Raw genomic sequence first — 21740 nt, 5'->3', positions numbered from 1 at the left:
AAGCGGGAGGGAGAGAGGAATGGGAAGATACAAGGGATGGGATAACAATTGAGATGTAATATGAATAAATAAATTTTTCTAAAAAGGACTGCTGATAATCCCAGCACTTCTGAGACTAAAGCAGAAGAATCATGAGTTTGGGCCAGCCTATGCCACATAGCGAGTTTGGGCCAGCCTATGCTACATAGGGAGTTTGGGCCAGCCTATGCCGCATAGTGAGTTTGGGCCAGCTTATGCCGCATAGTGAGTTTGGGCCAGCCTATGCTACATAGTGAGTTTGGGCCAGCCTATGCTACATAGTGAGTTTGGGCCAGCCTATGCTGCATAGTGAGTTTGGGCCAGCCTATGCCGCATAGTGAGTTTGGGCCAGCCTATGCCGCATAGTGAGTTTGGGCCAGCCTATGCCGCATAGCGAGTTTGGGCCAGCCTATGCCACATAGCGAGTTTGGACCAGCCTATGCTGCATAGCGAGTTTGGGCCAGCCTATGCCGCATAGTGAGTTTGGGCCAGCCTATGCCACATAGTGAGTTTGGGCCAGCCTATGCCGCATAGTGAGTTTGGGCCAGCTTATGCCGCATAGTGAGTTTGGGCCAGCCTATGCTACATAGTGAGTTTGGGCCAGCCTATGCTGCATAGTGAGTTTGGGCCAGCCTATGCTGCATAGCGAGTTTGGGCCAGCCTATGCTGCATAGTGAGTTTGGGCCAGCCTATGCTGCATAGTGAGTTTGGGCCAGCCTATGCTGCATAGCGAGTTTGGGCCAGCCTATGCTGCATAGTGAGTTTGGGCCAGCCTATGCTACATAGCGAGTTTGGGCCAGCCTATGCCACATAGCGAGTTTGGGCCAGCCTATGCCACATAGCGAGTTTGGGCCAGCCTATGCCACATAGTGAGTTTGGGCCAGCCTAAACTCAGGGGAGAGAGACAGAGAGGAGAAGGTCGAGTGAGAGGAGAGACGTGAGGAGGGGAGGAAGGCAGAACCCAGTGATGAAGAGTGTGACTGATCTTGCAGAGAACCAGAGTTCAGTTCCCGACACCCATATCTGGTGGCTCAAAACTCCTGTAACTCGAGCTCTCGGGAGATTCTGTGCACCTAGGTGCACCCAGGGCCTCTGTCTCATGTGCGCGTACATACATATACAGTCAAAATGGGTGTAACGGCTTCTCGGCCTCGGTTAGGAGTAGAGCCAAGTGATAAAGAGTGTGCTGGGTGCCTTAGTTTAATTCCCAGCACCAAGGAAAATTGGGGGGGGGGGGATTTATGTTTGAGCCACTATGTAGCCTTGGCTGTCCTGGACTCACTTTTTATTTTTTATTTTTATTTTTTATTTTTTATTTTTTTTTGGTTTTTCGAGACAGGGTTTCTCTGTGTAGCCTTGGCTGTCCTGGACTCACTTTGTAGACCAGGCTGGCCTGGAACTCACAGCGATCCACCTGCCTCTGCCTCTCAAGTGCTGGGATTAAAGGCGTGCGCCACACACCTAGCTTGGATCAACTTTTTTTAAAAGATGTTCAACCCTCCATAGTGCCTTTAATCCCAGCACTCAGGAGGCAGAGGCAGGTGGATCACTGTGAGTTCAAGAACAGCCTGGTCTATAAAGCCCTGAGTCTAGAACAGCCAGGGCTACACAGAGAAACCGTCTCGAGAAAAAAAACAAAATACAAAAGACGAAACACACCCAAAAAAGCACTCTGCCTGCATGCACACCTGCAGGCCAGAAGAGGGCACCAGATCTCACTATAGATGGTTGTGAGCCACCATGTGGTTGCTGGGAATTGAACTCAGGACCTCTAGAGGAGCCAGTGCTCTTAACCTCTGAGCCATCTCTCCAGCCCTGGAGCAACTCTTATTGGGAGCTCTTATGGTCCCCAGGAACAGGGCTAGAGATGTTGCCATGCAAGGGGAGACAGAAAGAGAGAAGAAAAAAGAAGAAAAAAATGGGATCCATTTACTTTGCTCAGTCTGTGGGAGCCCTGGGTTCAACCTAGCACTGAATGGAGGAATGAACAGTTGGCTCGCCTGGACGCGTGGAGAAGGAACGGTCTGGTCTTGAGCCCTCAGGGTCCTGCTTTTCCTGATTTGTTTGGCTGCTCCATAGTTCGTATCTCTTAGAGATGCTGACTTCACCCCGTGTGCCCAGGCAGACCCCGACACCCCTCTTCCCTTCACTAGTAGACAGAGTACTGGGATCTGAACCTAGGGTTAGGCAAGCATGCCAGCACTGAGCGTTAGCTGTAACTCTGGTCTGGACTTTTGTCTTCCTCACAAGAATCCCTATGCCTTGTTTTTGCTTGTTTGTTTTTGGTTTTTTGAGACAGGGTTTCTCTGTGCAGCCTTGACTGTCCTGGACTCACTTTGTAGACCAGGCTGGCCATCTATGCCTTGTTGTAACTGTGCAGTGTCATGAGACCTTCACTCCGCCCGGTGAGACTGCTTCCTTCACCCATGTGTCTGTTCACTCTGGTTTCACACTTTACCGAGGACTTCTGATTTGCCAAGCACAATAGCTTAGCTCTCAGCTGGGCAACAGTGGTGCACACCTTTAATCCCAGCACTGGGGAAGCAGAGGCAGGTGCATCTCTGAGTTCAAGGCCAGCCTGGGCTACAGAGTGAGTCCAGGACAGCCAAGGCTGCACAGAGAAGAAAAACAAAAACAAAACCCTTAGCTCTCATTCCCACTTCCAGTAAAGCTTGAGAGGCCGAGTGCTTGTCAGCGTCACAAGCGCTGAGGTGAGGACTTGGTCAGGAGTACTTTAGCTCCTGTGAAGCCACCATGAGCCTGTACAAAGATAGCGCCCATAGCCAGTTGGTTTGGTTTGGTTTGAGACAGAGTTTCTCTTTGTAGCCCTGGCTTTTCTCACTGTGTAGACCAGGCTGGCCTCAAACTCACAGAGATCTCCCTGCCTCTGCCTCCCAAATGCTGGGATTAAAGGGGTGCGCCACCTCACCCTGCTCACCTCTATTCTTTGAGGCCAGTGCCGCCTTGAGACTCTGGAACCCCCTCAGGACACAGAGTATTGGACGCATAGGTGACTTGGGCAGGTCCTTAGCACCCCCCCCTCCCCTGGACCCAGGCCAGGAGTCCCCGACCCCCGGAAAAGCCACGCTGACTTGACCTGGTAGGAGCACTATTTATTTAGTTTGACTCTGGCTCACAGCTACTTCCTCTTTCCCGTGCTGCGGTCACCAGAAGGCCCACAGTCCACCACATGAGCATCCACCTCCAGTCAGGGCAACTCAGAAATAGCTTTCTTGGCCGGGGGGCCAGTTGGCTTCTGGTGTTCTTTGTTTTTTTCCTCATACATCAGAATCCTGGAAAAGACACTGGGGTCAGGGACACATCTCTCAAGGGAGAAAACCTCAGGTGGCTGCGAGAGTGCAGAAGGGGAGGAAGGGTGAAGGCACCGTAGGGACCAGAGCTGTGTGTGCTCTGGGCGTGGTGAGGGATCGGGGAAGAGTGGGTCCCTCTTAAGGAGGCAGGATGGCTGTGGGGAGTAGGGACAGGCTAGGGACGGAGGAGACAGGGAAGCCCAAGGAAGCTGGAACGGGACTCTCACATCCTCAAGATGGCGGATCTGTTGCCCAGCATCATTCTGAGAAAGTCGGAGTAGCTAAACGTCTCCCCGGAGCCACTGGACACCTCTCTAATTAATTTCTTTATCTCTAGGTGGGTCTTGGGGACCCCGAGTTTCTCTAGCATTCGCTTCAAGGACATAATATCTGAAGGGGGAAACCAAGGTGGGAAGAGAGCGTCCCTCCGCTCGGCCATCTTGTACCTCCACGTCCCCGTTGTTCCCCACCCTTGTATTACCACCTGTGGCTAGACCTCTGCCTGCCCACAGGGGACGGGGCTAGTAGAGGAGGCAGCCATTTGTCTAGGTCTGCACACTACCCCCCCCCACCCCCCCTGCCCCCCCCCCGCTCCCCCACTCCCCCCCCCCCCCGCTCCCCCACTCCCCCCACCCCCGCCCCCCTCTTCTCACCGATATCTCCATTTCCATTCAGGTCAAACTCCATGTACTTTTCTAGGTGAGAAAAAGAGCGCAGAGTAACAGCTGTTCGTGGGGTTTGAGGAAGAGGTGGCTGACCAGCGCCAGGGTAGCACAGAGGAGGGAGGGGGACAGGCAGAGAAGTGGGGATGGAGGGAGCCCATAGGGGTGCTAAGCTGGGGAGGGCAGAGGAGAGGACCACAGATGGGAAGGAGAGACATAAAAGCAGCCACCCCCCTCCTCCAGCAGCAAACCAGCTCTGCTCTGCCGACCCAGCCCCCCCCCTCCACCCACAGCCCTCCTCACTCTTGAAGGCTTCCAGTTTGGAGGGCAGGTCCTCATCTCTGCTGTATTTGGGGTCATCCAGGAATTGCTGTTGGGGGCAGGTCAGAGCCAGGGTCACCCCTCTCGGCCTGGGGAGCCCTCCAGACCGCACCCCATCGCTTCTGGGTTACCTTGTTGATCCTGCCCAGGTTCTCTTCCTGCTGGGCCTTCAGCAGTCCAAAAGCTTTTCCTCCTGAGGCGCGGAGAGGTTAGTCATAGCCCCTTCCTGTCCTCCTCTGCCCATGCCGAGCCCAGGGGCTGCCCTCCTGGCTCCCCAGCCCAGGGGCTGCCCTCCTGGCTCCCCAGCCCAGGGGCTGCCCTCCTGGCTCCCCAGCCCAGGTGCTGCACCCCTGGCTCCTCAGCCCAGGGGCTGCCCTCCTGGCTCCCCAGCCCAGGGGCTGCCCTCCTGGCTCCCCAGCCCAGGGGCTGCCCTCCTGCCTCCCCAGCCCAGGGGCTGCCCTCCTGCCTCCCCAGCCCAGGGGCTGCCCTCCTGCCTCCCCAGCCCAGGGGCTGCCCTCCTGCCTCCCCAGCCCAGGGGCTGTGCCCCTGGCTCCCCAGCCCAGGGGCTGCCCTCCTGGCTCCCCAGCCCAGGTGCTGTGCCCCTGGATCCTCAGCCCAGGGGCTGCCCTCCTGGCTCCCCAGCCCAGGGGCTGCCCTCCTGCCTCCCCGCCCACAGTCCTGACTTGTGCCTGCTCCTGGCTCATGATGCTATGTGGTCCCCCTTCCCCACCCTGCAAATCCATGCTTTGGCTCCTATCTCAGCAGATGCTGGTGGTGGTGGGAGATGGCCAGCCCGGCAGTCTGTCTGCTGGCTCTCCTCTCCACCAGCTCCCCGGGCTCTTCTGCAGCCTCGCTCACACTTCCCCTTTCCCCTCCTGGCCCACTTTGCTGTTTCCCAGGCATCACTTCCCCATCAACTTCTGCTGACACCAGCACCCAGGAGAAGGCAGAGCAGGCATAAGAGGGAGATGAAAAACAACATGCTGATAAATTGCGTGCTTTCTTTTTTTGGTCAGGGTCTCATATTGTCCAGGTGCCTGAGTTCAAGCAGCCATTCTGCCTCAGCCTCCCAAATGTCTGGACCTGCAGCCCTGCCTGCACCACGCCACACAGCAGGCTGCACGTGGGAGGTGTGGAACAGCACTAGGATTGGGGGAGGGGCAAGCATGCTACCCCAAGCCTACAGTCCCAGCTCCTGAGAGAGGTTGAGGCTGGGAGGGGAGGGCGGTGTCCTGAGAGCTGGAGACCAGCCATGCCTACATAGTGAGAACGTGTCTAAAACCAAAACCACCAAAACCGTGGTGGCGCACGCCTTTAATCCCAGCACTCGGGAGGCAGAGGCAGGCAGATCGCTGTGAGTTCGAGGCCAGCCTGGTCTACAAAGTGAGTCCAGGACAGTCAAGGCTACACAGAGAAACCTTGTCGCGAAAAACCAAAATAAAAAATAAAATAAATAAATAAATAAAACCAAAACAGTAAGCTACGGCTTTCCCCAGATCCTCAGGTGGGAGCGTTACGTGAGATCTCCTCAGGCCTCATGGCACAGGTTAAGGCAGGCAGCTGAGGAGGACTGGCTGGCCTTCTCCCGTAGGGAAGTCTACAGGCTGCTCCAGGAGTGGGGTGAGCTGAGCCTAGACCTGGAAACAGAAAGAAATGTCTCACAGTCGCAGAAGGACTTCGGCCCGCAGTGCGGCCTTCCTGCCTCGCCTGCTCCGAGATCTCCAGTAGAGTCTACAAAGGCACTAGAGATTTTAAAGAGACACATTGGAGAAACAGAAAGTGAGACTGAAAGGGAGTCGCTCCTCACTCCCACTGCGGGCCCAGCAGAGTGTCTGATGATATGCCTGCCCTCCCAGGAGTGGCCTTTCTCCCCTCAGTCACTAGGTCACCTTATGAGGCCGGGAATCCCGTGCAATCAAAGCGTTGTCCCTTCCGCTCTCCCCTCCCCCAAGCCATGTCCCCCTTCCACTGCAGGCGGGACCCAGCCTGCGCCTCCGTGACCCAGGTGGGAGGGAGATGCTGGCGGAAGACTCAAGCCTCTTGCCTTCCTTTGTGGCAGCTGCCCTTCCCCCTGCAGAAAGGGTTGTAGCCCTGTCCTCAAGGTGCTCTCAGTGTCTGGTGTGGACAGTTCTCTAGCCATGTTCACGCAACAAATGAGTGAGTACAGCCGGGCGCAGTGGTGCACGAGGCAGGCAGGTCTCTGAGTTCAAGGCCAGCCAGGTCTACAAAGTGAGTCCAGGACAGCCAAGGCTACACGGAGAATCCATATCTTGGCGGGGGGGGGGGGGGGGGGGGGAGACTGCTTCCTGTTTGCAGGGTGCACTGCTAGGCATGGTGAACCATCAGATGAAAAGTCTATTCTTGGGTCTACACAGAACACCGTGTGTAGAGAGCATGTTTGGATGGCACGGCCTGGGGAGACTCTCAGGGATGCAAGAGATACGTGGGTAAAAAAGCAGGGAACTGGGGGGTGGGGGTTTTCTTGGTTTTTGTTTTTGTTTTTCAAGACAGGGTGTCTCTAAGTAATTGCCTTGGCTGTCCTGGACTCGCTTTGTAGACCAGGCTGGCCTCGAAATCACAGTGATCCACCTGCCTCTGCCTCCCGAGTGCTGGGATTAAAGGCGTGCGCCACCACCGCCCCGCAAAAACAGCTGTTTTTAATTTACATTCTACTTCCGTGGCGTGTCTGTGTGTGCATGCCACAGGAGGTGTATGGGGGTGAAGGGGCAACTTGCACAGGAGTCAGATCCAACCCAGTTACAGCACTTCACGGGAGGGTTCGTCCCCAGTCCCTAGTGGACACTGACCAAGCACCCTACAGTGTAATTCGGTTCTGACACTGCCTGCCGACCCTCCATGTGGAAGGGCTCCATCCTACAAGACCACCTCAGGTCAAGGTGCTGGTCTCAGCCAGCTGTAGAAATCCAGCACGGCACCAGACCCTCTTCAGTCGCAGTGCTCTGCCAGGCTGGCTCCGATTCCAACAGCAGCAGCCAGATGGCGCAGGTGAGGTGTGCTGGGATGCCCCTGGCTCCCACCCTCCCAGGCAGCTCTCTGACCCTCAGGAGGTGTCGCCACGCTGGGATCTGGGATGGCCCGTTAGGCAGTCAGCTCTTGGCTAAGGACAGTTGAAGTTATAGGCTCCTTCCCCACTCTGCCCTTGGCAACAAGATTCCTGCCTTTAGAGACTTTCCAAAAATTACCCTATTAACATGAACCCAGTTATAAAAGACCCTTAAGAGACCATTTTAAACCTTTATCAATTAGGAAACTACAAGGGTCTTAGGGAAGGGAGAGGCTGAGCAGCAGCAAGCCAGCAAGCCGAAGCGCCCCAAGGCGAGAAAGAGAGAGAGAGAGAGAGAGAGAGAGAGAGAGAGAGAGAGAGAGAGAGAGAGAGAGAACACGCCGCCGGCTGCAGCAGTGGCTGGGGTATGCTTGGGGCGCTACAGCCGGAGCAGGACTGAGGCTTGGGGTGGGGCCAGTTAATGAAAGGTTAAAGGAATTCGTAAAGCCAGCTGTGGGGGTGCAGGGCTGTATTCCCAGCACTGGGGAGGCTGAGTCGGGAATGCCCAAGGTTTGAGGCCTTAACAGTTCCAGATGAGCCCGAGACCTGGGCTGGAGTAGCCGTGCTTGCCCCAAGCACCTGAGTGGGAAGCCTAGAGCCCAACTGGCTGACAGAGGGAAAGAACAGATGTCTGTAAATTGACCTCTGACCCCTCCAGTCATGCACTTAGACAGAATAAATTTAAGAAGAAGAAAAACCAAAACCTCAAAGCAAAAGAGGCTTGAGATGGGAGCGGGAGCTGTCAGAGCCCTTCGAGACTAGAGCGCTCTTTTGCTAAGGGCCTTCGCTATGGCTCTGTGCTCTCTAGTGTGTGTGTGCATGCCTGCATGCGTGTGCGTGTGTGTGTGTGTGTATCCTGAGGGTCTTCTGTTTGCCCTTCATTCTCCCCATCCCTGCCCTGCCCAGGAGACTGACCTGTGCAGACCACATCAGGGTGTGTCTGACCTCCGTTTGCTTTGGCTGCGGAAGAGCCTGGCAGGGAGCCTGTGATGGAGCACACTGGGTGCCTGTTACCATGGCTGCCTTCCCATGAGGTCACAGAAGCCAAGACCCCCTCCCCCAAGGCAGCCCTCCTCTGGAGGCACCTGCTCTGCTAAGACTTCTTTCAGGGTTCAGTTCCGCCCATGCGATAGACCTCAAGTGATGAAAATGTTGCACCACTATCTCTCTTTTCATCTTGAGGCAGGATCTCCTATAGCCCAGGCTGGCCTGGAATTCACTGCGTAGCCAACGATGACCCTGAACAACTAACTGGTCTTCCTGCCTCTGCCTCCCAAGTGCTGGGATTGAAGCCAGTGCTACAATGCCTGACTGTGAAGATCAGGGTTTTTTCTTTTTTTGTCTTTGTTTGTTTGTTTGTTTTGTTTTGTTTTTTTGAGACAGGGTTTCTCTGTGTGTCCCTGGCTGTCCTGGGCTCACTTTGTAGACCAGGCTGGCCTCAAACTCCCAGAGATCCACCTGCCTCTGCCTCCCAAGTGCTGGAATTAAAGGCGTACGCCACCACCGCCGCCGCCGCCCCTGACCCCCAACCCCCAGGAAGATAAGTTTTAATAAAGACATATAGGACAAAGTACCAGTGATTGCTTTGAATATGCATGGAGTGTGCCTACAGGTGTGTGTGTGTGTGTGTGTGTGTGTGTGTGTGTGTGTGTACCACTTCTGCTCCAGAGGCCGGATGGACACTGTGAAGCAGGATCTTCAGCAGGGCATGTGCTGCCTGGACCATCTGGGTGCTTTGGAAGAGCAGCCAGTGCACTTATTGGCTGACCTATTTGTCTAACTCCAAGAACTAATTTTTTAAAACTATTCATTTTATGTGTATTGGTGTTTTGCCTGCATGTATGTCTGTGTGAGGGAGTCAGCTCCCCTGGAACTCGAGCTATAGACAGTTGTGAGCTGCTGTGGGGGTGCTGGGAATTGAATCAAGGACCTCTGGAAGAGCAGCCAGTGCTCTAACCACTGAGCAGTCTGTTTGTTTGTTTGTTTGTTTGTTGGTGACAGGGTCTCTCTGTGTTAGCCTTGGCTGTCCTAGAGTAGCTTTGTAGACCAGGCTGGTCTCAAACTCACGGAGATCCGCCCAGCTAGAACTACTCTTCTTAATTCATGAAGTCTACATATTCAACTTTCAAGTATCCTGGGTTACAGAGTGGGATATGTCTTTTTTGTTTGTTTGTTTTGTTTTTTTGTTTTTTGAGACAGGGTTTCTCTGTGTAGCCTTGGCTGTCCTGGACTCGCTTTGTAGGCCAGGCTGGCCTCGAACTCACAGCAATCTGCCTGCCTCTGCCTCCCGAGTGCTGAAATTAAAGGCATGCACCACTACACCTGGCTCAGAGTGGGATATGTCTTAATTAAAATATCAAATTGAAGGCTGGGTGTGTTGGTGCACACCTTTTATCCCAGCACTCGAGAGGCAGAGGCAGGTGGATCTATCTCTGTGAGTTCAAGGCCAGCCTGGTCTACACATAGAGCTCCAGGCCAGCCAAGGCTACACAGTTGAGCTCCTGTCTCAAAAAAGAAAAACAAGGGGGCTGGAGAGATGGCTCACTGCTTAAGAGCCCTGTCTGCTCTTCCAAAGGTCCTGAGTTCAATTCCCAGCAACCACATGGCGGCTCACAACCACTTATACTGAGATCTGGTTCCCTCTTCTGGTGTGCAAGCTCACAATGCAGGCAGAACACTGTATAAATAATAAATAAATAAATCTTTAAAAAAAAAAAGAAAAACAAAAAACAATTAAGACCCTAGAAAGTCTCGGAGATAGTGAAGGCTGCTACTGAGTTGGCACACACCGTGACCGACTCTGGTGGACTGCCCTGGATAGTCATGTCAACTCAACACGAGCAAAAACCATCCAAGAGGGGACCTCAACTGAGAGAGTGCCGGCAAATCAATCTGTAGGCAGGCAAACCTGGAGGGCAAGTCATTCTGTAAGCAGGCAAGCCTGGAGGGCATTTTCTTAATTAGTGATTGATGAAGGAGGACCCAGCCCATTGTGGCCAACCCAACCCTGGGCTGATCATCCCAGTTTCCGAAAGCAGTTTGAGCAAGCCATGATGAGCAAACTAGGAATCCACATCCCTCGATGGCCTCTGCAGCTGATGGTGCCTCCAGGGTTTTTGTTTGTTTGTTTTTCCCCTGCCTCTAGGCTTATTCCCTGCTGGAACGAGTTCCTGCCTTTGCTTCCCCTAGTTGACAGTGTGATACAGAATCTGAAAGCTAGATAAACACTTCCTAAATTTCTTTTGGTTGCCAGGCATGGTGACGCACTGCTTTAATCCTAGCACTCGGGAGGCAGAGGCAGGTGGATCGCTCTGAGTTCAAGGCCAGCCTGGTCTACAAAGCAAGTCTAGGACAGCCAAGGCTACACAGAGAAACCCTGTCTTAAAAAAACCAAACCAACCAAACAAATATGCACACAAGTGGTGGACACAGAATCTAGTTCAGAGGGACTCAACTTGTAAAACCTCATTCCCCGAGTCGTGGAGTGTGCACGTGCCCTGGGCCAGTGTGCACTGTGAAAACATGGCTTGGGGGCTTGGGACAGCTCAGCATGTAAGACAACCTGCTGCTCATCTAGAGGACCCACGTTTGACTCCCAGCACCCATATGGCAGTTCCCAACCACCTGTAACTCCCACCTGAGGGGATCCTGTGCCCTCTTCTGGTCTCTGTAGGCACCAGGTGCACAGGTGACCTGACATGCATTCACACAAAACACCCATACACATAAAAGCTAAAAGCTTGTAAGAGAGGCCTGGCTGTGGTGGCGCACACCTTTAATCCCAGCACTCGGGAGGCAGAGGCAGGCAGATCGCTGTGAGTTCGAGGCCAGCCTGGTCTACAAAGTGAGTCCAGGACAGCCAAGGCTACACAGAGCAACCCTGTCTCAAAAACAAACAAACAAACAAACAAACAAACAAAAAACTTGTAAGAGAAAAGAAGAGAATACAGCTTTCAGGGCAAGTCAGAAGGCCATTGTACCTCCTTTCCCAAACCTTGGGCTTACAGTGAAGAAGACTGTTCCCCACACTGGCTGGGATCTCAGGGATCTTGGGAGAAGGTGGAAACTGAGGCTGTGGAGACTAGCCAAAATGCTTCAGGCTCTGTGGCCAGCAGGAGGCAGCAAATACCTGCCCATGGCCCCTGGCTCCCACACCCTCCACTGCCTTAGGAGGCCTCTCCAACAGCACACTGGCTGCCAGGCCGACCCAGGAGGCCTTCCCTGATCGCGTGGCAGTGTGGTTATCCAGGTGGCTGAGGGGGTAGGTTGGGAGGGAGCTAGTCCTGGAAGTGCTTCAAGCCAGGTTTTGTTTTGTTTTTTTTGAAACAGGGTTTCTCTGTGTAGCCTTGACTGTCCTGGACTCAATCTGTAGACCAGGCTGGCTTCGAACTCACAGAGATCCATGCGCCACCACGCCCTGCCGAGCCAGTCTTCTTAACAATTGGCTATTGCTTCTTCAGCGGACGTCTATGCTTGTCAACTCACAGTAGAAGCAACTGGGCAGTGTATCAATATGTTGCTGAACAGAGCTAAACACAAACACAAAGAAGAAAATAATTGTGTTAGTTTTTAAAATGGGGTTAAAAACCCTGTCTTGGGCTGGACGTGGTGGTGCATGCATTTAATCCCATCACTTGGGAAGCAGAGGCAAGTGGATGGCTGTGAGTTCAAGGCCAGCCTGGTCTACAAAGGAAGTCTAGGACAGCCAAGGCTACACAGAGAAACCCTGTCTCGAAAAACAAAAACAAAGGGTACTGAGATGGCTCAGTGGGTAACAGAGCTTGGCACCAAGACCAATGACCTGGCTTCTGTCCTTGGGGTCTACATGGTAGAGAGAGAACCGACTCCCACACATGCTGTGACATGCACTCCTGTGTAGACATGCATACAAATAAACATAACAATTTAAAGAAAAGGAGCCAGAGAGGGGCAGGTGAGGTTGGGCCATGTTCTGCATGGCTCACTACGCTGAGGCCTCTCCTCCAGGGGCTTTGTCATCTCCTGCTGGTCTGTAAAGTACTTACCAGGGTGAACTCCACCCATGTGACCTGCAGTTACAGGTAACAAGATGTCTGCCGTTTGTGCCTATGGAAAAACATCTCACGTGATGAACATTTTGTATATTCCCAATAAACGTGGTTAAGCAGACCGGGCAGGGTGGCGCACGCCTTTAATTCCAGCATTCAGGAGACAGAGACAGGTGGATCTCTGTGGGTTCGAGGCCAGCCTGGTCTACAGAGTGGGTTCCAGGACAGCCAAGGCTACACAGAGAGACCCTGTCTCCAAAAGCCAAAACAAAAAGGTGATTAAATGGTGAATAAAATAGGGGGTGAATGGGTTTCCCAGCGGGTACGTCTGTAGAGGGCACAGCGAGGCAGACGGCTGGGAATGCCCCTTCCGCCAACACGGCTAGGAGAAGAGGTCCGGCCTGGACAGCTTCCAGACAGTCCTGGTAATGGCACACGCACCACCAATCAGCTTCTCCCCCCCCCCCCAAGTCCCCCCATTTATAGGAATACTGGGGCAGCCCCGGGGGGATGGAGGCAGCTGACCTGGGCGTGGCTGAACTGAGGAGAGGGCACGGAGGCCAGATTCTCGGCAGCTGGCCGGCTCCTGGAAGTTTGCTCTGGGTGAAGGTCTGGCCTTGAACCTTGAGAGGTTCTTGAACCTCAAGAACCACATCCTGATCTCACCCACCCACCACTCTTGTAAAATCAGACACGAGGACATCCTGTTCTAGCACACAACCTGTCCACCAGCTGCCCAGAGAGCCCCAGGCATCCCACCAGTGCCATCTTGGCGAGTCATGTGGGCCCTGCCTGTCCTGGGCTTCAGGTAGGAGAGGTCACTCTTTCTCCGCCTCACCGCCGGGAGACATGGCCGAGGTGCTGCTGTTCATCTTCATCGTGGTCCATCCAGGTGACTGGAATTTGCTGTGGGGAGAGGGGAGGAAGGAGATGAAGAGGTGGGACTTAGATGCTCCAGTGTGCCCCAGGTGGGGCCTGACTGTGTCCTGAGGGCTGCACAGCGCACTTCAGAAAGCTCTCTTAGCTGTGGGCTCTCCCAGGGGACAAACCTGCTAGGTCCTCTGCCACCCAAAAGGGTTGTTTCTATCTTTCATTCCAGAGCCCTCCAGGACTCCCACCCCTCCCCCACCCCTTCCCTGCCCCCTCCCCCACCCCTTCCCTGCCCCCTCCCCCACCCCTCCCCCACCCCTTCCCTGCCCCCTCCCCCACCCCTTCCCTGCCCCCTCCCCACCCCTCCCCCACCCCTTCCCTGCCCCCTCTCCCACCCCTCCCCCACCTCTTTGCCTCAGCCTCCTTTCAAGAAAGAGGAAACCAAAAGGCCCTAGGAAAAAGGGATAGAAAGAACAGGCTAGTATTTTGATTTTGGCTACTGATGTTATTTTTGTTTTGCTTTAGTTTTTGTTTTATTTTTGAGATGGGGTTTCTCTATGTAGCTCCGGCTGTCCTGGCACTCTCTTTGTAGACCAGGTTGGCCTTGAACTCATAGCAATTCTCCTGCCTCTGCCTCCCAAGTTCTGGGATTAAAGGCGTGCGCCACCACGCTGGCTCTGATGTTATTTTTGTTTTTGTTTTTTTGTTTTGTTTTGTTTTGTTGGTTGATTTTTGAGTTTTCGAGACAGGGTCTCTCTGTGCAGCCTTGGCTGTCCTAGACTCACTCTGTAGACCAGGCTGGCCTCGAACTCACAGAGATCTACCTGCCTCTGCCTCCCAAGTACTGGGAGTAAAGGCGTGCGCCACCAAGCCCGGCTTGTGTGTATCTGAGACAGGATCTCGGTAGCTGTTGTGGGATCCACATACATCCAATATAACTCAAACACCAGGTCAATGCAGATGACAAAAATTTATTGTGATCAAGCCGCTACTGATTGCTCAGGGCTGCAGAGCAGACTCAGGAGCTGAACTGTGACCCTGAAGGGATGTTTTACAGCCCATTTAAAGGATGAAACCATAAAGCGAGGGGCAGTGGGGTGGGCTGCAGCACTGTGCAATTCTGGCATAAGGGGCTGAGCAAGGGAGTGTCCATCAACCAGGCTAGGAGTGGGTTCCTGGCTCTGGCATCATGAACTGTGTTGACCCTGCCAGCAAGATGGAGACATTGTCCCTGAGATGTCCAGACCCAGACAACTGTCTCCTTACAACAGAAGCTGTTTGGCTAGTCCCCAGGTCCCCTAGGGCCTGAGCCCTTGAACTTAATTTCTCCCTAAGATTAAATGGAGTCTGGCTGGGCATGGTGGCGCACACCTTTAATCCCAGCACTTCGGAGGCAGAGGCAGGTGGATCTCTGTGAGTTTGAGGCCAGCCTGGTCTACAAAGGCCAGCCAAGGCTAACACAGAAAAACCCTGTCTCAAACAACAACACCAACAGAGTCTGAAGGTGAAATGGTAGTACTTAGAATAAGTTTCTTTTGCTTGTTTCCAACAGCAGAATAGGCTCATATATAGAGCTAACTGTGACCTTGAACTGGCTCCCTCACACTCCCTCCCAAGTACCAGGATTGCAGTGGTGACCACTGTGCCGGGAGCAAGGCCAGGGCTTCATGCATCTGAACACATGGGTGACATCCCCACGCTCTGGCTATGGAGCCCAGCCTGGCCCTGAACGTTCCGTCCTCTTCCCTCGGCCTCCGAGATGCTGAGAGATCAGGCCCACACTAAATACTTAGCTGGCTTTCTTTCTTTAATGTTTTTAATTATTAAAACACATCAACCTATTTTAGAGGTGGCGCACACCTGTCGAGGCTCACAAAGATCAGGGTCTGCTCTTTGCTTCCGCCACATGGGTCCTGGGGCTGGACCTCAGGCCGCCTGGCTGTGCGGCCAGTGCCCTTAGCAGCTAAGCCATCTCTCCGGTCCTTCCTTCTTGAGGGTTTAGATGAGGAGAAGCCGATTATTAGTAATTTATTAGAAAGGCTACAAATATAAAGTTTGAGAGATTTAGGTCTTGGGTAATTTTTTTTAACTGAAACTGATTTTAATTAATCAAGACAAGGTTAAAAGCTATTAAATTTTATTAAGCCTGGCATGGTGACAGGAGGCAGAGGCAGGTGGATCGCTGTGAGTTTGACGCCAGCCTGGTCTACAAAGCGAGTCCAGGATAGTCAAGGCTACACAGAGAAAACCTGTCCCCAAAAGCAAACAAACAAAACTAAATAAATAAAAAGCTATGTTTCTTGGGGCTGGAGAGATGGCTCATTGTCTGCTCTTCCAGAGGTCCTGAGTTCAATTCCCAGCAACCACCTGGCAGTTCACAACTGTCTGTAACTCCAGTTCCAGAGGATCCGACATGCTCTCACAGACATACATGCGAGCAAAACACCAATGCAAATAAAATAAATAATTTTTAGAAAATGTATTTGTTTAAAAAAAAAAAGCTATGTTTCCTGAGCGCACACAGTGTTTTGCAAATTGTAGTTGCCGACCTAAGACCATCCACGCTGGAACACTGGGCAAATCCTCGGGCTCTTCTGCAGCTCTGCAGTGGGCTGGCCCGTGGCAGTGTTCCGATGATTGACAGTTGGCTGGGCTTTTTCCTTTTTGAACTGGGGTCTCACTATGTTAACCTGGGTAGTTGAGACTGATCTTTGAACTTTGGAGGTGCTCCTGACTCGGGCTCCAGAGTGCCAGGACTGTAGGCTCATAGCATCATATCGCACTCACAATTATGTTTTTAGTTAAACGTTTATTTGAGAGACGAGATCTTGACTATCCCAGGCTACTTTTAAAATTAATATGTAGGGGCTCGAACAATGAGTCTGCAGTTAAAAGCACTGGCTGCTCTTCCATAGGACCAGGTTCAACTCTCAGCACCCACCTGGTGCCGAGCAAACACCTGTAACTCCAGTTCTGGGGAGACCTGACGCCATCTTCTGGCCTTCATAGTCAGTAAGCAGGCATGTGGTGCACAGACGTACATGTAGATAAAACACACATGCACATAAAAATATATGTTTTTAAATTAAAAAAATAAAGTCTCAAAAAAATTAAATCAATATGTATCCTAAAATGACCTTGAACTTCTGACCCTCCTACCCCTGTCTCGAAAAACCAACCAACCAACCAACCAAACAAACAAAAACAACAACAACAAAAAGAAAGAAGAAAAAGCAAGAAGGAAAGCAAGCCAGGTGGTGTTGGTGCAGCCTGTAGTCCCAGAGGCAGGTGGATTCCTGTGAGATGGTGACAACTTTAGGTTTACATAGTGGGATCCTATACAAACAAACAACTTTTCAGATAATTTCAATAGACTCTCAAGTTTGAAAACTGCTGCGTTTTAGTGACTAGTAACCGTGCCTAGTTTTAATTTTTTGGTTTTTCAAGACAGGGTTTCTCTGTATAGTCTTGACTGTCCTGGACTCGCTTTGTAGACCAGGCTGGCCTCGAACTCACAGAGATCCACCTGCCTCTGCCTCCCGAGTGCTGGGATTAAAGGTGTGCGCCACCATGCCCGGCTAAAATACTTTTCTTAATTGTGAGAAATACAATCTAAGGACCTGTAATGGTTTGTTACGCATGGAATGTAGCCCAGATCTGAGTCACACCTGATACTGGATGTGGTAGAGCGGTTCCCAGCATTTGTGAGGTCCAGGCTAAGCCCCTAATACTCACAACAGAACAAAACCCTCACAACACAACAGTAACGTCTAGAGTGATGCAAAAATGGCGTCCACTAACTAGGCAGTTCCTAGTATATCGTGAGAATCAAGTTGGGCAAATGGGTCTGGAGAGAAGGTGGCTGCGTGTGGGCGGGGACGGTGTTGAAAGGACTGGAAAACCAAGAAATTACGTTAGTGAAGAGGAAAGGGTTAACGAGACACCCCAGGGTGCCCCCCATGAGGCAGGAAAGCTGCAGAGTCCTCTCAATGGTTTTCCTTTTGCCATAACTGGGTAGGTGTTCCCTGGACGTGTGTTTTCTTCCCAGGGTCCTGTGCTCTCTGGGTGTCTCAGCCTCCCGAGATTCGTGCCCAGGAGGGCACCACCGCCCTTCTGCCCTGCTCCTTCAATGCCAGCCGTGGGAGAAAGGCCATTGGCTCTGTCACATGGTACCTAGATAAAGTAGCCCCGGGGATGGAGGTGAGCAATGTGACCCCAAAGTTCAGGGGTCGCGTGGCCGCTTTTGCTGCTGTTTCCCAGTTCATCAGGGACCACAGGGCAGAGCTGCTCATCCGGGACACTCAAAGCCATGACAGCGGGATGTACGTGTGCAGGGTGGAGGTGCTAGGCACGGGCATCGGCACGGGGAACGGGACTTGGCTGCTGGTGGAGAAAGGTAAGGTGGTGGGAGAGCCCGAGATGCAGCCAGTCCTGGGGAGTTAGGGCCTGTCCCCAGCCCTGAGTTCCTGAACTCCTTCTCCTCCACATCCTGCTGCAGAGCATCGTCAGCAAGCCTCGGACACAGAGCAGGCAGCCCACACAAGTATCCTCGTCCGTGCTGGACTCTACACACTCAGTTTTCTCTCTGTGGCCATGGGCAGTACTGTCTATTATCAGAGCAAATGTGAGTTGCTGAACAGGGCACCAGGGCAGAGACTGGGGGGGCGCGGGGGACAGACCGGGAAGAGAGCATCAGGCCTGTAACTCTGAGCAGCCCCTGCTATTTCTTCCCAGGCCCTTGTCACATGGGGAAACACGGCGTCTGAGGAGTGATTCTAAACGCCAGGGGTCCCGCGCTCTCAGGAGACCAGCAATAAAGCCTTACCCTGCTCCTCCCTCCTACTTAGTAGGACTCTCGCGTACTTTTTTCACTCTCCAGTCGCGACACACACCTCCACACCCTTCCACCAGGACTAACTCAGAAAGGTCTGGGACAGACCTGACGGCCTTAATGCTTCCTGAGCTGTTCCTGCCACCACACCGGCCTGGGGACCACGTTCCCAGGAGGAGCTGGCGTTCCTAAATGCTTTTCCTTGCGCGGTGACTACTGACCCCACGCAGGTGGGTGAGCCACGGGCTGGAGGCATACAGAGAAGCCGGACACAGAAGCAGGGAACCACAGGGTTTATTAGGTGAACACAGGGCGAGCCTGACCACCCACCCAGGGGAAGGGGAGGCATTCGGGGGAGGTGCTCAAGTGGGTCTGTTCTCGGCGATGCAGGCATAGTCAGTGCTAGGGTCCTCTCTCATGCCTTCGCCTTCCTCTCTGTCTGTGATGTCACTGCGGGACACTGGGAGCTTCTGCAGAGACGCATAGTGCGGCTCCTGCTCTGGGAACTGGGCAGGGGACTACCGTGAGGGCGCCACCTCACACCACCACGCCCTTCCCCAGCCCTGCCCTGGCTCCCACCTTTCTTTCTCTCTGCTGCCTTAATGTCCTTAAAAAAATTTTTTTTGGCCGGGCGTGGTGGCGCACGCCTTTAATCCCAGCACTCGGGAGGCAGAGGCAGGCGGATCGCTGTGAGTTTGAGGCCAGCCTGGTCTACAAAGTGAGACCAGGACAGCCAAGGCTAACCCAGAGAGACCCTGTCTCAAAAAACCAAAATAAATAAATAAATAAATAAATAATTTTTTGTATGTTTGTTTGTTTTTGAAACTCCTCTTGTCTATACAAATTTTTATTCTTTTCTCTCATCGCTGTTTCTTTTTGTCCTCTCTCTCTCTCTGTCTCTCTCTGTCTCTCTCTCTCTGTTTCTCTCTCTGTCTCTGTCTCTCTCTCTGTCTCTGTATCTCTCTCTCTCTGTCTCTCTCTCTGTTTCTCTCTCTGTCTCTGTCTCTCCCTCTCTCTCTGTTTCTCTCTCTGTCTCTGTCTCTCTCTCTCTCTCTGTCTCTCTCTCTCTCTGTCTCTCTCTGTCTCTCTCTCTGTTTCTCTCTCTGTCTCTCTCTCTCTGTCTCTGTCTCTCTCTCTCTGTCTCTCTCTCTCTCTCTGTCTCTCTCTGTCTCTGTCTCTATCTCTCTCTGTCTCTCTCTCCTTCTTCCTCCCTTCCTTTTTTTTTTTTTTTTTTTTTGAGACAAGGTCTCTCGCTAAAACTGGAGTTTGCTATTTCCACTGGGCTGGCTGGCCAGAGAGCCCCTAGGGCCTGCCTGCCTGTACCCACAGTGCTGGGATTACAGGTGTGTGCCGCCACACCCAGCTCTTCTCTCTTGTTTGTTAGTTTTTTGTTTTACTATCCTCTCTCCTTCTTCTCTCTGTCCTTCCGGAGCTGCCTCATATTTCGGTCAACGCGCCGTCCCGCCCCTCTGGTCTCATTGCCTTGTCTCTCCACCTGCCTTTCTCACCTTCTCCATCCCTCCTACTTCCTCTTCCCTTTTCTCTTGGCTCCGCCCCCTACATCCCAGCCCCACTCCCAGCTTGGGTCTCCCCCGTTGGCCCCCATCCCCCCGACTCACCGTATTCCTTTCCAGTCTCCTCACTGGAAGAAAACAAAAAGTGATTAAGCATGACCCTCCCCAGGCGCCTCCCAGAACCGCACCCCAATATGGCTCAGCATGACCCTCCCCGGGTCTCCCCCCCCCCAGAACAGCATCCCAATATGGCTCCTACTGTATCTCCCATCTCAGAGGAGCACCCCACCCCAGGTCCTCACCTCCAGAACAGCGACACACACACACACACACACACACACACACACACACATCCCCACCCCAGCACAGCCTTCACAGCACATGACCGGCTCCCCCTTCCTCACTTACTGGCTGCCATGGGAACCACAAGCAAAGCATTGGCCTCTCGCACAGTCCTCCCGCCTCTCCTACCTGGAATCTGTGAGGACTCAGCAGCGGGAGATAGGAGGGGTGTGGAGGGCGAGCTGTGCTGGCCCTGCTGGCCGTGAGCGTGAGCGAGCGCGGTGGAGACTTACCCCTCTGACAAAGCCGGTACAGGCAGGTGAACAGGCTGGCGACCAGCAGCAGGAGGAGCCCTCCCAGGCCCAAGCTCCCAAACAGCAGGTAACAGCATACAGAGTCAGAGCCTTGGACAGCTGTAAGTTTCACAGTTCCTCTATTGTTTTTTGCTTTGTTTTGTCCCCCCACTTCCTTTCTTTTATCTTTTCTTCCTTTCATTCACACCCACTTTCTGTTTTTTGACAATTGTATACACATATACAAAGTCTCGGTCAAGTCCTTCCTCCCTCTCCCCCGCCCTCCCGGCCCATGCCTCTCCCACCTGTCTGTCTCTTCCTTTTCTTTCTTTCCTTTTCTTTTTTCTTTTTTTCTTTTGGTTTTTCGAGACAGGGTCTCTCTGTGTAGCCCTGGCTGTCCTGGAACTTGCTTTGTAGACCAGGCTGGCCTCGAACTCACAGTGATCCACCTGCCTCTGCCTCCCGAGTGCTGGGACTACAGGCGTGTGCCACCACGCCCTGCCTCTGTCTCTCTCTTTCTGTGTTGACAGAGCCTCACGTATCCCTGGAGGCCTCAAACTCACTGTGTGGCGACTGCTTGAGTGGCTCATCCTCGCGCGGCCACCCTGAGCGCTAAGCTGACAAGCTACTCCACCTGTTTTGTGTGGTTCGGGGGTCAAAGCCAGGGCGCTACCACTCTCTAACAGGAAACAGACTCTAGGAGATGGGGGGGGGGCATCTGTTTTTTCCAGACAGGGTCTCTCCGTGTATCCTTGGCTGTCCTGGACTCACTTTGTAGACCAGGCTGGCCTCAAACTCACAGAGAGCCACCTGCCCCTGCCTCCCGAGTGCTGGGATTAAAGGTGTGCGCCACCACCACCCGGTGTGGCTTTTATTTTTCCTTTCTTTCTTTCCTTTTTTTTTAGTCCAGAGTCTCCTGTAGCCTAGGTTGCTTTCAAACTCCCCGAAGCCTCTGTGTACAGAGCATAGATAGTACGTGACCTTGACTTCCGGTCGCTCTGCCCCACCCCTCTGGCCTGGGATTAGAGGAACACCCTACCTTGCCCAGTTTAGGTAGCTTGAGCTGTAACCCAGGGCTTCATGCCTTTAGGGAGCGCGTGGAGCCACGTCCCAGCCCAAGACACATTCTTCCCCAAGACTTGAACTTCTCACTTCCTCTAGAGCTTCGCGTACCTCAGTCGCCTCTCCTGACTGTTTCTTCGCATCTGGAAGACGTCCCACTCCTCCGCACTGGTTAGTTTTGAGGGTCCTGGCCCATCGCCTAACCGTGGACACTGCTTTCCCCCCTTCACTCTCTGGCATTCCCATCGTGTGCCATCGTCCCTTTGTAGAACAGAGGAGACCCCTACTTACCTTTAGAGTTGGTGCAACAGAAACGGCACATTGCTGTCTGACTTGGTCCGGGGACCAAGAGCAGGCCTGAAGGTCAAGACTAAACTAACCCCTCTTACTTGGCTTGATGGCTTTGGCTGGTCACGTGCCCCAAGTTCCCCATCTCTGAGGCAAGAGGCCCCATTAAGATCCTTGTCCTCTGAGAACTGGGCACT

The 21740-nt window shown here is 53.1% G+C and overlaps 3 protein-coding genes across 8 annotated transcripts in view; 1 reads left to right on the top strand and 2 right to left on the bottom strand.

Annotated features, from left to right (window-relative positions):
- NCR3 (natural cytotoxicity triggering receptor 3) overlaps window positions 1-18257 on the top strand; it is a 30375-nt gene extending 12118 nt beyond the window's left edge. Inside the window, exons 1-4 of one of the 3 annotated variants that reach the window (XM_084753786.1) lie at window positions 13041-13295; window positions 17322-17669; window positions 17772-17897; window positions 17988-18257. In XM_084753786.1, coding sequence (XP_084609912.1) covers window positions 13253-13295; window positions 17322-17669; window positions 17772-17897; window positions 17988-18046 — 576 coding nt within the window. In that variant the 5' untranslated portion in view covers window positions 13041-13252 and the 3' untranslated portion in view covers window positions 18047-18257. Of the gene's footprint in view, window positions 1-13040; window positions 13296-17321; window positions 17670-17771; window positions 17898-17987 lie in introns of those variants that run through there. The other 2 variants (XM_084753787.1, XM_084753785.1) reach the window with 2 other exon arrangements.
- Window positions 3111-8394, bottom strand: AIF1 (allograft inflammatory factor 1). 3 transcript variants are annotated; one of them, XM_084753790.1, is made up of 7 exons: window positions 8292-8394; window positions 5830-5949; window positions 4444-4505; window positions 4295-4361; window positions 3983-4054; window positions 3557-3719; window positions 3111-3311 (listed from the first exon to the last, which is right to left on the bottom strand). In XM_084753790.1, exons 2-7 carry the CDS (start codon window positions 5849-5851, stop codon window positions 3227-3229), a joined length of 471 nt encoding a protein of 156 aa, XP_084609916.1. In that variant the 5' UTR covers window positions 5852-5949; window positions 8292-8394; the 3' UTR covers window positions 3111-3226. The 3 variants fall into 3 exon arrangements, with proteins under 3 accessions (XP_084609916.1, XP_084609918.1, XP_084609917.1); XM_084753792.1 differs by having other exon boundaries at window positions 3983-4024; XM_084753791.1 differs by lacking the exons at window positions 5830-5949; window positions 8292-8394 and adding an exon at window positions 5043-5724.
- Window positions 18258-18382: 125 nt separating the features above from the next.
- LST1 (leukocyte specific transcript 1) lies at window positions 18383-21740 on the bottom strand. 2 transcript variants are annotated; one of them, XM_084753795.1, is made up of 4 exons: window positions 21547-21740; window positions 20194-20313; window positions 19724-19746; window positions 18383-18610 (listed from the first exon to the last, which is right to left on the bottom strand). In XM_084753795.1, the coding sequence occupies exons 1-4, from the start codon at window positions 21575-21577 to the stop codon at window positions 18467-18469; spliced, it is 318 nt and encodes a 105-aa protein (XP_084609921.1). In that variant the 5' UTR covers window positions 21578-21740; the 3' UTR covers window positions 18383-18466. The 2 variants fall into 2 exon arrangements, with proteins under 2 accessions (XP_084609921.1, XP_084609922.1); XM_084753796.1 differs by having other exon boundaries at window positions 20194-20304; window positions 21547-21729.

Source organism: Acomys minous (genome assembly GCF_964271855.1).
Source record: "Acomys minous genome assembly, chromosome: 13".
Taxonomy (NCBI): Eukaryota; Metazoa; Chordata; class Mammalia; order Rodentia; family Muridae; genus Acomys; species Acomys minous.
This window is presented reverse-complemented; position numbering and strand designations above follow the sequence as displayed.